The sequence below is a fragment of the Notamacropus eugenii genome, chromosome 5, assembly GCF_028372415.1.
Source record: "Notamacropus eugenii isolate mMacEug1 chromosome 5, mMacEug1.pri_v2, whole genome shotgun sequence".
Lineage (NCBI taxonomy): Eukaryota > Metazoa > Chordata > Mammalia > Diprotodontia > Macropodidae > Notamacropus > Notamacropus eugenii.
This window is the reverse complement of record NC_092876.1, coordinates 131,407,150-131,424,252: the sequence shown is the minus strand read 5'-3', so window position 1 is coordinate 131,424,252 and position 17,103 is coordinate 131,407,150. Positions and strand designations below refer to the sequence as shown.

The 17,103-nt window shown below is 38.9% G+C and overlaps 1 protein-coding gene and 1 pseudogene across 6 annotated transcripts in view; one reads left to right on the top strand and one right to left on the bottom strand.

Annotated features, from left to right (window-relative positions):
• Nucleotides 1-17,103, top strand: part of PAAF1 (proteasomal ATPase associated factor 1) — a 61,206-nt gene that overhangs the window by 41,119 nt on the left and 2,984 nt on the right. For 5 of the 6 annotated variants that reach the window (XM_072610890.1, XM_072610891.1, XM_072610893.1 and 2 more), the window contains 4 exons: nt 5,290-5,381; nt 7,624-7,739; nt 12,219-12,301; nt 14,418-14,500. In XM_072610890.1, the coding sequence (XP_072466991.1) occupies nt 5,290-5,381; nt 7,624-7,739; nt 12,219-12,301; nt 14,418-14,500 (374 nt within the window). The remainder of the gene's footprint in view (nt 1-5,289; nt 5,382-7,623; nt 7,740-12,218; nt 12,302-14,417; nt 14,501-17,103) is intronic. The other variant, XR_011967402.1, reaches the window with a different exon arrangement.
• Nucleotides 288-3,401, bottom strand: LOC140503186 (coiled-coil domain-containing protein 186 pseudogene; annotated as a pseudogene).

The window sequence follows — 17,103 nt, the reverse complement described above, 5'->3', positions numbered from 1 at the left end:
AAGCCAAGCATGGTTTGGTTGCTGCAGAGTAAAAATCTGGCTACTGTAAATAGTCATTAGGGGTGTCAATTAAGGTCTTATATGTAGCAGTTCATTTGAATGGTCAGAGAGCAGCAAGGATGAGTCATATCTAATAGTTCAATTATGACTTAATTTTGTATTGAACAGGTAGAATACACTTTCACTGATTGACATGCAGATCATAAGAAAAATTTCAAAATGCCACTGAGGTCTGTAGCACCTACTCCTAGTACAGCTTTTGTTTGTTTACTTGCAAGAGCTTTCTGTTACGTTTGCTTTGTGCTCTGTTCCAATTCATGTTGGTATTTAATAAGTCTTTCCATTTCTGTTCATAGTGTTTGTAGATTTTCCTTCAAAGTAATATTTTTAAGTAATGTATCCTCCAAAACAGCCTGTAATTTTCATTTGATCTCCAAGGAGAGTTCTAATGTCAGCTCACTATTAGCCAGATGGGAAGTATACAAGGATGTCATGATGCCTCCTTGTCTACTGAAACGGACCTTGTTAAAATCGGATGCCTCTAATGACAATGTGCGTGCTTCTTCTTGTAAGATATAACTCTGAATTATTTTGGTTTTTTTCCTAATTTCTTCTACAAATTGCTTTACATGATTCTTCATAAATTCAGTCTTTTCATTTGTCTGGGCTTGAGCTTTCTGCAGCCTTACTATCCCCTCAGTCAGCATAGTCTTGTCCATTTCTGGAATGTTATCTACAGCTGTGGGGGAGAGGGGCAGTATTTTCTGGTGATTAATCTTTTCTTCTTAGAGTATTAAGGGACCCTGATAAACTAGAACAATTCCCTGCGCTACTGACTTCTTTATCATAGCTGTCATTTTTAATCTGGTCTAATTTTCTTTCTGTTGAAGTTGCTTGGTGTGATCTTTGAGATTTGAAAAATGTTTACATCTTTGGGTAATTAGTTCATCTTTCAGTTCTGCTTGAATATTTAATACATTTAATTCTACTTGTCTAGAAGTCAGTTCAGCTTGCAAAGCTTGACTTTCATTCTTTTGAAGTTCTTCTTTTAATAACCTACTTTCCAGATCAGTATTAGTCTGTCTCATGTGTTCGCAATGACTATGTAATTGAATTTCACTACAGGAGAGTTTATCAAATTGTGACTGTAAAGAATTAGATTCAGATTGAAGTTGGGCATTCTTACTAGTTAATTTTTCAGTAAATAATAACAGTTCAGATTCTCCTTTTCTGCTGCCTTCGGTGTCTTTTTTGTACGTCATTAATCAAAGAGTTCAGATTCCCCATTTCTTCAGACAAGTCTTCAATTTCTTATTTATCTCTTTGAAGCTGGGCCCTATAACTGCTCTACAGTTTTAACTCTATCCAGCAAATTTTGAATTTCACCTTTTTGGCCATCAATAATCTCTTTATATTTCGATAATTTATCTTCTGTTCTTAACCATTCATCTTCTAGATACATCACCTTTGTTCTTAGTGTCCATAACTCATTTATACCCTCCTTAAATGTCCTCTTCAAATCTTCTAGTTTTCTTTTGGCATAATGCATCCCTAGATAATCAGATTTTTCCTTCATTTGTTTTTCTAATTCTCCTTTTGAGACTTTGAGCTTTACATCTAACTCATTTGGTTTAGTTTTTTCTGACTCTTGATATGCTTTTATCATTTCTCAAAAATTTTTCCATATTTGAACTGCCTCTTCTTTGGCCTAAGTTAATTTTATTGTTGTTTATGCGAGTTCATCTTTGGTTTCCTTGTGCAAATCCATTTCTGTTTTTAGTTTGTTTTGTGCCCATTTTACTTTGATGATCTTTGTTCAGTTTCTCAATTTCTCTGCTCATTCTACTGGCATCAATTTCCTTTGTTTCGTAGAGCTGGTGTAGTCTTCCTTTTTTCTTGGGAAAGCTGTTTGCCTTTGTTAATGTTTCTCAATTTCTTTATTTGCATCTTTGAGTTTTTTCTCAAGTCCCTCCTTTTCCTTTCTAATATAGAAAGATTCCTTTTCACCTTTGACACACTTCATCACCATTGCTTCTTTCTTCATGGTGGACCTCTTCTCGTTTCTTGTTTTCCTGCTTTATTTGAAAAGTCATCTCTGTGTAATTGCTGAGTCACATTTTTGGCTTCAGTATATCTTGCATTACAAAGTTTTTCTTAGAAATGTTAATATCTTACAGGTTAAGGGGTCAAGAAAGCTATCTGGCCCTACAGGACAAAAGAGAAGACGGAGACAAGGGCAGGGAGGGAGGATAGAGGAGAGAGCAGATAGGTCACAGGGGCAATTAGAAAGCTTGGGTTTGGGGGGGGGAGGGGATAAAAGGGGAGAAAATTTGTAACCCAAAATTGTGTGAAAATAAATGTTAAAAGTTAAATTAAAAAAAAAAAAAGAAATGTTAATATCTTTATTGAGTTCCTTTATTCTTGTTTCTATTTAATTATGTTTATGTGTTATCTCTCTGTTTCTGTTCTTTTTTTTAGTTCTTCTCTTAGATTGTCTTCTTCTGAACAAATTTCTAAAAGAAGTTCCTGATGCCTCTTGTTGTCTTTTATTAGCTTCTTTAGAGTGTGTTCCCATTGCAGTTATTTGTCTTGTATATATTTTTAAGACAGAATTAATGTTTATTTTATTTTATTCCATTGGGTACTCTATGTTCATTTGAAAGCCCTGCAGATAAGAGCTCTGATTCTATTTCTTCCAACAAATCTTGCCATGCTGAAACATTTTGTATTCTTGAAATAAGTTTCTTGGTACAGTCTGTATCATACGGACTTTCTGAATAAGTTTTTTTATTGGATGTTTCTGTAAGCTTAGATGACCTTAATTCTTGCAGTATATTTGTTCTGTTTTGTCTTTGATACTTGCTCTGCAAAGTCTCCACCAGGAAAATGAGTTATCTCTGAGATTTTTCTTCATGTGTTTCTTCTTTGTCACAAGAATTCCCAACTCTGCTATGATCTGATGAGTAATCCTTTTTTGCTTCAGTTCAGTCACCTTCAGGAAGCTGAAGTGAAGGCATCTCTTTTTTTGATGGAAACAATTTACAATCTTTGTCTAAGCTGCTGTCTTCATCTCCAGGAAAACAACTCAGGGAACCTTTGGTTGCTAACTGACACCAATTCACTATGCATTTCTCATGATCTTCTGATTTTCCTTGTTACAAATCTGGCAGTGAGGCATTTGACTAAGTTGTCAGCTCTCCGTGGTGAGGTCTGGGAAGCCAGGGGAGCAGGAGGGTAGTCAAGGTTGGGGGGAAGTGCGTTGAGGAGGGTCAGGAGTGTTACTCTTCATCAGCCACAGGTTTCCTCAAACCCCAGTGGAGCTGACACATCAACAAAAATGGTGGTGATGCTGGATGCCATGGAACTGGCCGCTTGCTCCAGCCTGGGTATCCTTTCAACATCTTGAACTCAGTATAACCAAAACTGAATTTATTATCTTCTTTAACAAACTAATTCGTCTTCCAAATTTCCCTAGTTTTATAAATGGTACTATAATCCAGTCATCCAGGTTAAAAAATTTGGAATCAACTTTGACATTCCTCTTTCCTTCTCTAGCCTTTCCCCTGAATATCTGATCTTTTGCCAAATATTGTTGATTCTATTTCCCTAACATCTCTAGCATTTATCCCTTTCTCTCCATTCATAATTTAGCTACTGTAGTGTAAGCCCTTATTAGCTCTTTTCATATACTATTATAACAATCTTCTACCTGGTTTCCTTGACTCTTAATTTCTTCCAATCTTGATCTGTCTTTTACATAGCAGGCAAAACAATCTTTCTAAAGCATAAGTCTGACCATGTTATTCCCCTTCTCCAAGACCTTAATTGATTCCCTGTTGTACCTAGGATAAAACACAAATTCCTTACTTTGATATCCAAGGCCATTCACAGTCTGATACCAAGTTATTTTTCCATCTTCATTTTAAATTATATTCACATGTTCTTTCCAACAAAAATGGCTTTCCCCCAAATTAACATTCTGTCTCCTGCTTCTGTATAATCCATTTCCAATACGTAGAACACTACCAAAACCGTGCTAAAATCACTCCCTTTTTCACATCTGCCTATCACACTTTTTCTTCTTCAGGGTTTAGCTCAGGTTCCAGGTCCTTTGTGTAGTTTCCACTGATCTTCTTAGCTAAAAATGATCTCCCCATCCTCAGATATGCCTGGAGGACTTTGTGTAGGTTTCTCCCTTTTCCTTATCACTCTCTGCTTTGCTATATACATATATGTATGTATACATATACATATATATGCGTGTGTGTATGTATGTATATATATATATATTTATATACACATATATATATTTATGTGGAAGTCATAGTCCCTCCCTCTCACTTCCAAACCCCCACCTCAATAAGTCACAAGCTTCTTGAGGTCAAGACCTAGGTCATTTTTATCATTGTATTATCAGGGTCTAGCACAGTGCAGTGCACACAGCAGTTGCTTAATAAATGTTTGTTGTTTGTTTTGTCCTATTTCTTTGCCAGGAGTGTTGTAAGGAAAACGTACTACAAGCTATAAAGCTGTGAGCCATCTTATTCAGAAGAATTCTTTGATGTAAAGAAAAATTTAGTGGCCATAGTTATGTGAAAGTAGAAGGGACTACCTAGAGTAGCAGTGACTTCCCATTACTGTAGGTCTGCAGGTGAGGGTGAGGTGATATAACTGTTTGTTGGAGATTATTTGTATAGGGAACTCCTGAGTAGGGATTGAACCAGACATCTTTTTTTGTCTTCCAACTTTGTGATTTATTTGAGGTAGTACTTGAAGAATGGGTTAAGTGTAGCAGTGCAGAAAGAAAGGGGAAGTACATTCTAAGTGGGACTAGTTATGTGAGTATGCACACAAATGGACTAGAATGAGCCCCATGTGAGAAAATTGGCCTAGTCAGAACATGTAGATCTGATTGGGAAGCACAGTAGTGAGAAACATGTTCAAAAGTAATTGAGGGTTTGGTGATTTGAACTAGCCTTGGCCCATAATAACGAGTACATTTTGACCTATAATAATGCTATTTTCTATTTAAGTAGCAGTCATCCAGAAATGGGATGGCCTTTAGATCATAAGCTTCTCAGGTTCATGGAATAGATCATCTTTAATAGTAGAAAATGTTAGAGTTGAAAGGGATTTTAGAGATGATTAAATCCAACTCCCTCATTTTACAAATGAAAAACTGAAGCCAGAAGAGAAGTGACTCTTCCAAGTGTAGTAGGTTCTAAGTCGCTGCTTTTTCCAGTGCACCACAGCCCCTAAGTGTGTTAACTTCACTTTTCTTTCTTGCAGGTGAACGGGAGATTGGAACAGAAGGGAAGATGCTGCTTTTGGCTCGGGAAGATAAAAAACTCCAGTGTGTGGGATTATGTAGCAGGCAGCCAGTAAGTGCCTTCCACAATATATTTGTACTGTAATAGTAATAGTTTACCCTCGTATAGGGCTTTATATTTATAGCGCAAAAGCAGAAAGTGCTTTTGAATACTTAGTTTTTTTGATCACTTCACCTCAACTCTATCAGTAATGATCTCAGTCTCTTTCTTGTTTTTATAGATGGAGAAAGTGAGACTCAGTGTGGATGAGTGATATATTCCCAAGGGTCACACAGCTAAGAATCATTCATCATCAGTCATTCATAACCAATCATTATCAATAATCATGCATTAAGCACTTATTATGTGCAAGGTACTAGATTACAAAGACAAAAAAATGAAATCATCTCTTTTTTCAAGGAGCTTATGTTCTCTTGGGGGAGAATGTGGTATCTGAGTGTATGTAGAACAAATGCAAAATGAATACAAGATATTGGCTGTGTTCCCCTCATTTTTAGGGGCCCAGTGAATAGCATTACACTTCCATCTAACCACTTACTATCAAATTAGCTTTTACCAAGGCACATTTACTTCAAAGATAGAACAATGACAAACATACATTTTCCCCCAACACCTCAGGGACATATTCCCTGCATTCCACCTTGGTCTCTGAAACTTCATTGAAAAGTTTGCTGCACGTTTAGAGGGAATTCTCATGCCCAGCTCTGGAAATACATCAAGCAAAAAGGAATTAGACTCATGGCTTAGCTCACGTCCTGCAGAGCATTAGTCCCACCAAGTTTAAGTCCAGAGCTGGCAACTCTAGCTTCTGCTGGGCTGGAGCCCAAGATCTATGCTCCTTAGTGCGTCACAGTTGGACTTTGACAATGTCTTTGCCTACTTTCTTGTCTCCCACATCCCCATGGCTTGAACTCCTAAGGAAAATCAGAAACTCTATTCTCTGTACTCTATTCTAGAATGGAAAAGAATTAACAAAAAGAACAAGGCGAGTTTCTTAAGGCCATGTGGCACTTGTTAGATTGTGCCTTATTGGATTCAAATGAATTAAAATTTTATTAAGCAGTTGTTATGTGGAAGAAACATAAATAGAGGTGACATTTTAGCAGAAAGAAGGACAAGTGCAAAAGTAACTGATAAAAAGGACAATTTTTTAAGGGCAGAGAATGAACAAATCACTTTTCCCTGAGTGAGGAGGAGAAACTTAGGGAAAACTTCATGGAAGAGATAATACCTGAGTTGGTCCATGAAGGAAGAGAGGAGTTTTAATGGACAGGTGGTGAGAGGCAGTCCATTCCAGGTATGAGGAACCATGTAGGGGCAAAGACATAAAGATGTGGAGGGTGGGACAAGAATGGGAAGAAGAGACTAGCTCAATTTTAGAGGAATGGATGATAGACAAAGAGGAATAATATGAAAGAAAGCAGGAAAGGGAGGTTGGAGCCAGGCAGCAGATTATACTTGGAAAGGAATGAGGAGCTGCTAATAATTTTTATGAAGAGCTAGTGATCTGAGCAGTTCGTTAAGGAAAATTACTTGTGTTTCACTGTGGGGAGGATGGATTGGAGAAGGAATGAACTAGAAACAGGAAGACCAGTTAGGAAGTTACTACAACAGTGCCAGTGAAAGGTAGTATGGACCTAAACCGAGATGGTTAGCCTGAGAATGTCTCTAGGCAGCTAGGTGGCTTGCAGAATAGAGTCGGGAAGACCTGAATTGGAATCCTTCCACTGACACTCACTAGTTCTGTGACCCTGGGCAAGTTTTTTAACCCTTTATATACCCCCAATTTCCTCATCTGTAAAATGGGTATAATAATAGGATCTCCCTCCCAAGATTATTGTGAGGATCAAATGGGATATTTGTAAAGTGCATAGTATAAATGCTTTCTATTGTTAACAGCAATAATAAAGAATTCTTTGAAGAAAGGAATTATGTCTCATTGACCTGCATCTCCTCCATGGTACTCAACACAGTCTTATTCACATTGGTTCAACAAACTGCTCTGAGCAAGGCCCTGGGCTTGGTGCTTGAGATGCTGTCCCCCTGCCTTGAGAGCTTGCATCGTATTGGGGATGGTTCAGTTCCACAAACTGACAATGTAGACTGTGCTAGGGACAAATCAGAGATCCAGAGCAGTTCTAAGAGAACATTTCAGGAGAGAAAGAAGTGATTTGGAATGACTGAAGAGACAAATGAGTGTCTCAAAACAGATAAAATTGGCCTTGCTTGCTTGCTTTTCTCAGGAAGTAAGTTGACCTTTACACAGCTTCCTTTTCTTCCCACTTCCTTCCAGGTGTTCCTTTTTGTTGGCTCAGATGCTTTCAACTGCTGTGCTTTTCTCTCTGGCTTTTCTCTGTTGGCGGGGACTCAAGATGGGAACATTTATCAGCTGGATGTAAGGAATCCAAGGTGAGTCCCCATATATTTTATTGGTGAAGGTTTTTGGTGAGCTGGAATTTTTAACCTAGGTTCAACTTCAAGGGCATGTATGATCAGAAATGGGAGTTGATTATGTAGTGAGAGTGACCACTTCCCTAATAACAGATCTGTGAGAATAAGACAGTGTAGGTATTTCCATTTTACAGAAGACAAAATTGAGGCTTAGGGTAAATGACTTACCCAAGGTCTAGCTAGTGAATGTCAGAGCTAAGGTCCAAACCCAGATCTCCTGGCTACACATCCAGTGCTGCTTTCCATTTTAGGTAAGTAATTTGGGCCAAATCAGCCAGCAGACTGAGCGTCTCTGAGTTTAGATGTGTTGGTATCAAGTCATTTCCCTACATGTTACATTGATTCATCTGTAATAGCAAAAGAACTTGAAGGCAGGCTCCAACTCACCTTTCCAGCTTTCACACACCAATCTGTCGGGTTTATTTTCCAGTCTTCAAATTTGACGGACAGACATGGACAAGAATCATATAGGAGGAAAGAATGTGGATGGGGGGTTTGGGATCTTTATTGGTAGAAGGTGCACTCATATGGATGGAATTACAGATCTCTTGAGCAGGTTTAAATCTGATTTTAGTCTGGTTTCTGATAAACACTGATCCAAAACAATATTTCCCACTTTTCCAGTGTTGGCCCTCAGATCTCTTTCATTGCTTTTATTAAAGTTATATTGAAAGGTAGTTAGTAAATGGTACTTGGTGTCAGGTATTTTTTGAAAATTGAGCTTACGCTATGGAACAACTCTTCATTTCATTAAACATGATACTCTGTCCTTCTCTAGCATGTATAGGTTAAAGGACCTCAGGGTTCCCTACCAGCATTCCTCTGGGTGGTAGTAAGCCTGTCAAAATCTGAGGCTGGAAGGAACCTCCTAGGTTATGTTGTACACCCCTCTGCCTTCACACAAGACTTGACCTAACCCATTCAAGAGGTAGTTTTCCTGTTCTTAATGATCTACAAAAAAGGTGATTTCTCAGCCCCTCTGTCCCAGGGTTTAACAGTTCATGCTGTCACTGTTCTGTGTGCCTTCCTAAAATCTCTCTTGCTATAGTTTAAGAGCATTTTTTTCTTGTTCTCTTCTTAGAAAACTCTGATGTCTGTTATTAAAAAAATCTCCATTTATGGTCTCTATAATGCTCATTAAATCTTTTCTCACCTTTATCTTCCTTGAATGATCCTGACACTTTAATATTTGCCAGAAATTCCTGTTTTCCGATGTTAATTGTTTTCATCATACTTCTGTATGCTTCTCCTTACACCATTCACCCATCTCAAGATGTCAGCATGTTGTCAACCCCAGCCCTTAATAGTTTACCATGAATCAAAGTGCTTTAGAAAAATTTGAGAAAGAAAAGGCTACTTTCAGCTACAGAGATCAGGGAGGATTTCCTGAAGGAAGTCCTGAACTGGGCCTAAAAGAAAGAAAAGGACATCAGTACCTAGAAGTGAAGAGAAATATATTCCAGAAAGTGCCAAGGAAACATGAAGACATATCTGTTGTACGAAAAGAAATGTGATGTTTTGGTTTTTTTCAGTTGAATCAAAATCCAAAACTTTATGAACTTACTTACAGAAAGAAATCAGTAGTAATCTGCCAGCTTCTCATAGGGAGCAACCTAAGACCTTGATGCCCTGGCTTGCTATGCTCCTAAGCACAGGTGCTCATATCCTCACACGTTGGGCATGGCACTGTATCAGAGAGCAGTCATAGTGTAGTATGTGTGTGCACAGCATCCAACATCACTGGAGAGTGGGGATCATGGGAGCAATAAGGACTTGTCAATTACCTTTACTTCTCAGTGGTCCAACCCGTCTTGCCTGCTTAACTGTTTGTGACACATAACATCCCATGCCTTTTGCATTCCATATTCCTGCAGTGCGTTGCTCTCTTACCTCTGTCTCTTAGAATCCCTACCTTCCTTGAAAGCTTAGTTTAATGCTAGTTTATCTATGAAGGCTTTCATGATTTCTCTAAATGCTGCATGTTCATTCTATTTATTCTTCCTTTTTATCGTATTTTATATTTACTTATATGGATACATGTTTTCCCCTGGTGGAATAGAAGCAGAGGCTGTTTATTTTTTTGTCCATATTTCCTAACAGTGCTTGACACATACTAGGTATTTAATAAATACTTATTGATTGATCAGTAGATTCAGGGAATGAAAGAGCTCATAAGCAGTTCTCTTCAGTAACTGAAACTCATGTCTGCAAACACCAGAACTTTTCTTTCTTAGTAAACTGTATAACTTCCCTGCCTTTTTAAACATTATAACTTTGAGTATTAAACATAATGATTTAACTTTATTTTTGAAAACTCAGGATCATCATTGTGAGAAGAATAGTTATAGTTTGGTGGAAAGAACATGAAATTAGACTTTACAAGTTATGTTTCCTTGGCCAACACAGTTAATCTTGCTGAAACTTGGTTTCCATATCTGTGAAATGAGGGTAGGAATACTGGTACTAGTTGCTTCCCAGGTTTGTTGTTAGGAAGATATTTAAAGTGCCCTAGAAATAAATTGTTCTCAGTCATTCCAGATTTTGAGACTGATCTGTTGTTACTGTACCTTGTCACACAATAGTGCTGCCTGTGGAGAATGTTTGCCTCTATACCAAATATCCTCAGACTGTTGTACTTCCACCACTTTTGTCTGTTTATACTTTGGTGTTATTCCTCCCTTAGCATCACTGTCCTTGCTGCTTCCTTTCAGGTTTCTAAGTCACTCACTTCAGGGCCACAGGCTCTTGAAGTGATCCTGTTGGTTCTTCACACAGTTCTTCCAGACTGGAAAGGCTTTAAGTATAGTGGATGGACTAACTGCGGATCTGTCTCTGCTTGAATGCCAGTGAAAAGGCACTGATTACTTCTTGAGGCTCTCTGCTTCGTTGAGGGGTGACTCCAACTCTTAGGAAGAGTTTCTTCAATGAGACCAGATCTGCCTTTTTGCAGCATGCTTTTCTCCCTTTCCATAGTTAATAGTCTCTGGGACCACATAAGAATAATCTCATTTAGCATAATTTTTTATAATTGGCCATACCCAGAGCTCACATTTAAGAAATAGCTTTTCTCTTCAGCTAATAAATTACTTGCTGGTTATACTGGTAGAGACACCATAGCCTACTAGACCTGATTTTTTTTGTTCTTTGTTTTATGCAGACCTGTGATTTCATAGCTGTAGGGAACTGCTCTTAAAAAGGTTCCTTCTGCCAGTGCAGATCAGCAGTGGAGCTGTAACTTAGTCTTAGAGTTACCTGGGCCACTGAGCACTCATTTGACTTGTCCAGGGTCACACAAGCAATCTGTATCAGAGGCAGGACTTGAATGCAGGTCTTCCTGACTCGGAGGCCAGCTTTCAAGTCACTTACTACTCCACACTGCTTCTTGGACCTAAAGGTAAATTGATTAAATAATAGTTCGTTCTCCCTAACCCCAGATTCTGTGCTGTGCTTGTCCCTTTTCTCACCATTGACACTTCTCAGTCTCTAACCCTGCCATCTTCTTTCATGGTATGGGGTAATTGTTTGTATTGTTTTGGTCAATTCCCTTGACCCAGAAATAGCTTCTTTTGTTTCTGTAGCACTTTAAAGTTTGCAAAGTACTTTCCTCACAACAAGACAATGAAAATAGGTGGTGCAAATATTATTATCTCCATTTCACAGGGGAAACTTAGACTGAGAGATGGTAAGTGACTTGCCCATGGTCACATAGCTAAGAAGCAGCCTGACTAGAGTAACAGCCCAGGTCTCTTGGTTGCACAAACAAACCTCTTTCTGGTATGCTTGCTACCTCCCCATTTAGGTTAGTACTTTTTTGAAATAAACTGGCATGGATGTCATAGACTGAATAGGTTGATGTAAACTAGTTTAGAAGTTTGCCCCTTACCTGGTGTGAAATAAAGACCCAGGGTCTTCCCTTCAGGTTTCTGAAAAGATACATTTGAATAATTCATTCTTGACATGGGAACTTCGTTGGAGGGGACAGGGCTTACTGTAAATCAGGTAATCATCCATGTTATTAAGGGAAGGGAATTTTTTACTTTCACACCTGAACTCTAAGGTTAGCTTTATTTACAGATTGTTCTTTTACTTTCATAGGATAGTAAGATTTTGAGCAGGAAGAATCCTTAGAAATAGTTCTTCTTAGATAACCTGCTCATTTTCGAGAGGAGGGAACTGAGTCCTGGAGAGAAGTGACTTGCCCAATGTTACTCAGGTGTTGAAGTGACAGGTCCAGGACCCAAACCCAACTCCTCTAATTCTCACTCCAGGGTTCTTTCTACTACACCACTCTGTACATCAGCTTTAGGGAAATCTTAGCCAGGAAATGATCATTGTAAATGTGTTTTTCTCCCTGCTTTGTCCTGTTTGCTTTAATGTGGTTGATAATATATGTTGGGTACATGCTGGCCTCGCTCTTCAAGATATTCTTCCCTGCAGGACTCCAGTTCGGGTCATTCGCCGATCAGGAGCTCCAGTCCTGTCTCTTTTGGCTTACCGAGATGGATTTGCTGCCAGCCAAGGTATCCCTAGAGTCATAAGTGTAGAAATGACCTCTTTGGCAAGTGAATGAATGCAGTGGGGCTGATCTTCTGTTTTAGTGGAATAAAATCAGGAGAGTTGGGTTTGAGTTATGGTGACACTGTGTGACCCTGGGCAAGTCACTTTATTCCTCTGCATCTATAAAATGGGGATAGTAATCTTTCTACTACATGACTTAAGTGCTTGAGCAAGTGTCTGGAATGATGAATACAAATAACAAGACCAAAGTGAGCTATGGGTATTGTTATTTGTGTTTGTTATTTCAGACCCTTGATCAAATTACAGCAAGAGGAATTTCTGCTTGGATCCTGTCTATTAACAGAAGCTCTAGGACTGCCTTTGATTTTAAGGCTACTAACCCTTTCCATTTGTACCATGCTTTACAGGTTATAAAAAACTTTCATATACGTTATCTCATCTGACTTCATAGTAGCCCTATAAGGATAAGCAGGGCAGAAATTATTAACCCTGTTTTAGGGATGAGGAAACAAGCACAAAGAGGATGGGCTGTGTTTTTATGATGTATATAAAAGAGTAGAATGATTTCTCTGATATTCTGAAGCTGGCAGTAGAACTGGGAAAATGTGAGTGAATAATTTAGGAAATTAAATGAAAAGCTTAGCTTTCAGGTGAAATAGCAGTATAGTCACTTCAACTGCAGTGTGTTTCTAAAAATCACCATTGCATGCAAAATCATGCAATAAAAATGACAGGACTTATAGGGAAAATGGGGCAAGGGGGACATTTCCAGCCATAGATGACATTTAGTTTTGCAGCCTTGTGTCTTATGATCCACAGCATAGATTGCTTTATGCTTTTGCTCAGGAGTTAGTATATCCTCACATTTAAAAAAAAACCAAACATTTTATTATTTCAAACTTCTCTTCAATGCATAAGATTTTCCATTTGCAGGTACTGCTTGCTGTTTTAGAACCACGATGCTTAGACAAGTTTGGGATGTTGGAGTGTTTTATTTACACACACAGACACACACATATATGTATATGTGTGTGTGTGTATATATATATATATATATATATATATATGTATACACATACATATTCACAAATGCAAAAGAGTAGCAAAACACAATCTTGTAGTATAACACATGCCGTAAAGTGAGATAACTAGTAAATGTTTGAGAGGTATGTGTGTTTTGTATATTCTTATGCAGCTTGGTTTAGCTAGATATAGTTTCCTGCACTCCTCTAGTGTTTTTTTCATATGAAATCACAAATAAGCAAACACTAAATTCACGTTAGGCTCAAATTGTTCCCTAATATATAAATTGTGTTAAAATAAGTTCACATTTTCAAAATAAGTGTTATAGCAGAACTTTATTACTTTTCTAGTGAGCTGCCAAAGGTCACACAATACGTAACTAGAATCCAAATCAGTGATTCCATGGTTTTGGTATTATCTTGCAAAGAGCAAGTGAAGATGGATTAAATGAAAGGTATTACTCAATAGATAAATATTTAAAGAATGTGAACAGATGGTGCTCACATGAAGAAATAAAAGCTATCAATGAGTATATGATTTTTATTTACAATACTTTGATCACTGGGTATATTGCTTTAATTTCACCTCGCATCATTTCATATAGATCTCCTTATGTTTCTTTGAATGCCTCATATTCATTCCTTCTCTTAGTACAATAATATGACAGTATAGGAAGTCATACAACTAGTGTCAGAGCTGGGACTTGAACCTGAGGTCTTCTGATGCCCAGATTAAGCTCTCTTTTCCATTACACTGGGCTGCATTTCCATGTGTGTCAGATGTTCTCAAATGAGCTAGACACCAGACTAAACAATAACAGTTCACATTTCTTTAGCACTTGAATGTTTACAAAGCATTTCCCTCAGAACAAACACATGAATGCATGCTCTTCTCCCTGTTTGATACAGTAGAACACTTAGCCTCAGAGAGGTCAAGTAACTAGCCCTAGGTGGCAGAATGTACAAATTTCAGGACTGGCATTTGAATCCTGTTTTCTGATTTGCAGTCCTGTACTTTTAGAAGACTTCTACTTCTCAGAATCTAAGTATTTTATGATTCCATGTGAGCTGAGTTCTTCCTCTTTTTCTTTTTCAGGTGATGGGACTTGCTTCATTATGCAGCAAGACTTGGACTATGTAATTGAGTTGACTGAGGCTGACTGTGACCCTGTGTATAAGGTTAGTCTCAAGGAGGGCACCAAATGCAGCTTTCGTTGATGGTTTGGAGATGCTGAGTGCTGTCATCTGGTGGCAAATAGGTTGGGTCTTTGGTGGTTGTTGGTAGTTTCCCAACTGCTAGAAAAAAAAAATAATAAAAATAATAATTCCCATTTCTATAGTACTTAAAAGTTTATAAGCTTTCCTCACAACAGCCCTGTCAAGTGGATTATTAGCTCCATTTTACAGATGGGGAAAACAAGACTCAGGGAAAGGAAGTAACATGCCACAGAGTCAGTCACATAGTTAGTGAACATCAGATCTGTTCTTATGAATCATAGATTCAGAATATAGAGCTGAAAGAAACCTTAGAGAGCTAGTCCAATTTCTAATGAGATGTTTCACATTATCTTTTATTTTTTCAGACTTTTCATTTTGTTTCCAAACTGCCCGATTTATCTCATAGTCATTCATTTTCCTGAACTCAGTTCTGTCTTTCAGAGAACTGTTTTGTTCAGTGAGCTTTTGAACCAACTTTTCCATTTGGCTAATTCTGCTTTTTAATGCCTCCTTCTCCTCATTGGTTTTTTGGACCTCTTTTTCCAATTGAGTTAGCCTCTTTTTAAAGGTGTTATTTTCCTCAGCATTTCTTTGGTTCTCCTTTAGCGAGCTGCTGACTCGCTTTTCAACCTCTTCCATTGCCTGAGCCCAGTTTAAGTTCACTTTGGAAGCCCTGGAGGCAGAGGTCTTAACTTCTGGTGACAGTATGCCTTGTTCTTCCTCATCTGATGGGAGGAGACACCTATTCACCAAGAAAGTAACCTTCTGTGGTCTTATTTTTTTCCCCTTTTTTGGGATTTTCCCAGCCAGTTACTTTACTTCTGAATCCTTTGTCAAGAGATTAGACGCAGCTGCTCAGTTCCCCTGGGCTTTGGGGGGGGGGGGAGGGGGGAGGGGCTTCACTCAGGGCTGAGGTTTAGATCAGCTGCTCCCTACAGCCAGAGGCTTTAAGCTGAGCTGCCTGGACGATGGACCCAGGTTGCTTGCCCCACTCCATAGTTTCCTGCAGTCTGCTGCAGCCTCTGCCATCACCTGGGGCTATTGCTGAAGAAACTTCAGTACCTCTCACCCAGCTGGGAAAGCCCTCCCCCCCCCCCCCCCCCCCCCCCCCCCCCCCCGCCCCGCCCCTGCCCTGGCTGACCTTTGCCGCTTTCTTTGTGGGTTGAGGTATCTGGGACCGTCCCTGCTAGGAGCTCTTCCTGAAGGTCTGTTCAGGTCCTGTTCCTCCCCGTGCTTCGTGGCCAGAGCTGTGCTGGGCTCCGCTCTGCTCAACATCCCGTGAAATAGACCTTTCCTGTCGGCCTTCTGGGTTACCTTTGGCTGGAAACCTCTTTTGCTCTGTTGTTCTGTGGCTTCTGCTGCTCTAGACTTTGTTGAAAGCCCTTTTTACAGGTATTTTGTGGGCTGTGGGGGAAGTGCTAGAGTATATCCATCTTTCTACTCCACCATCTTGGCTCCGCTCCAATTTCTTCTTGTAGATGACAACATTTAGTCCCAAAGACCCAGAACCCAGCATCCTTTTTACTGCACTGGCCTGACTCTTCACTACTAACATCAGCTGCTACTGCTGTCCAGAAGGAAGGAGCGTGTAGTCCTGCTGTTCTGTATCCTGACCAGGCTGCAATGGAAGGCTCCTAGTCCTAGATTTTAACAGTAGTTTTATAAGCAGTAATATATCCGGAGTTCAGAAACCAGGATGGCTTGAAGCATTTGAAACTTATCTATTGTATCCATCAACAAGCCAGAATTATAATAACCACTGGGAATACAAAGACAGAATTGACAAAAACCCTGCCCTCATGGGGCGTACATTCTGACAGAGAAGACAGCATGTAAATGGATACATAATCTATACAAAATAAATACAAGTTACTTTTTGTGTTAAAGTTAATAGGAGCTGAGAGGGATCAGAAAGACATCTAGAACAAAGTTCTTAACCCTTTTTGCTTCATAATGTAGCACCAATGCGATATTCACAGTGCCTACAGTGCCTATGAATATGCTAGCACAGTTCTAAATTGCAAAATATAAGACCCTCCACATGGAAGATAGAACGAAAACATTTATTGAAACTCCAGAGAGCCTAATCCCAACACCAGAAAATCAAATTCATCCTAGCAACAAAGAAATCTATATACAGTATTGGCAGTATGCTTAATCCTATGGAACCCATCTCAAAATGATATTCTTAGTTACATAAAATACTTAAGATTACAGAAGAAACTAATAATGTTAAAATATATTTATGAAGCACTTACTATGTGCCAGGCTTTATGCTAAGAACTAATACAGTTATCAAATATTTTTTAGAAAATCACAACAAATTCACAGGTCTCAGATTAAGATCCCCTCATCTAGAAGGTGGTATTGGAACTAAGTTTTGAAGGAAACTAGGGATTCCAAGATGCAGAAGTGAGGAGGGAGTTCGTTGAAGGCATGAGTGATAGCTAGTGCGAAAGCACAATTAGAGCATTATTTGTGAGGAACAGCAAGGAGACTGGTGTGGCCGGAGTAAAGAGTATGCGGAGGGAAGAAACAAGTCAGGCTGGTCAGGTTGCAAGGAG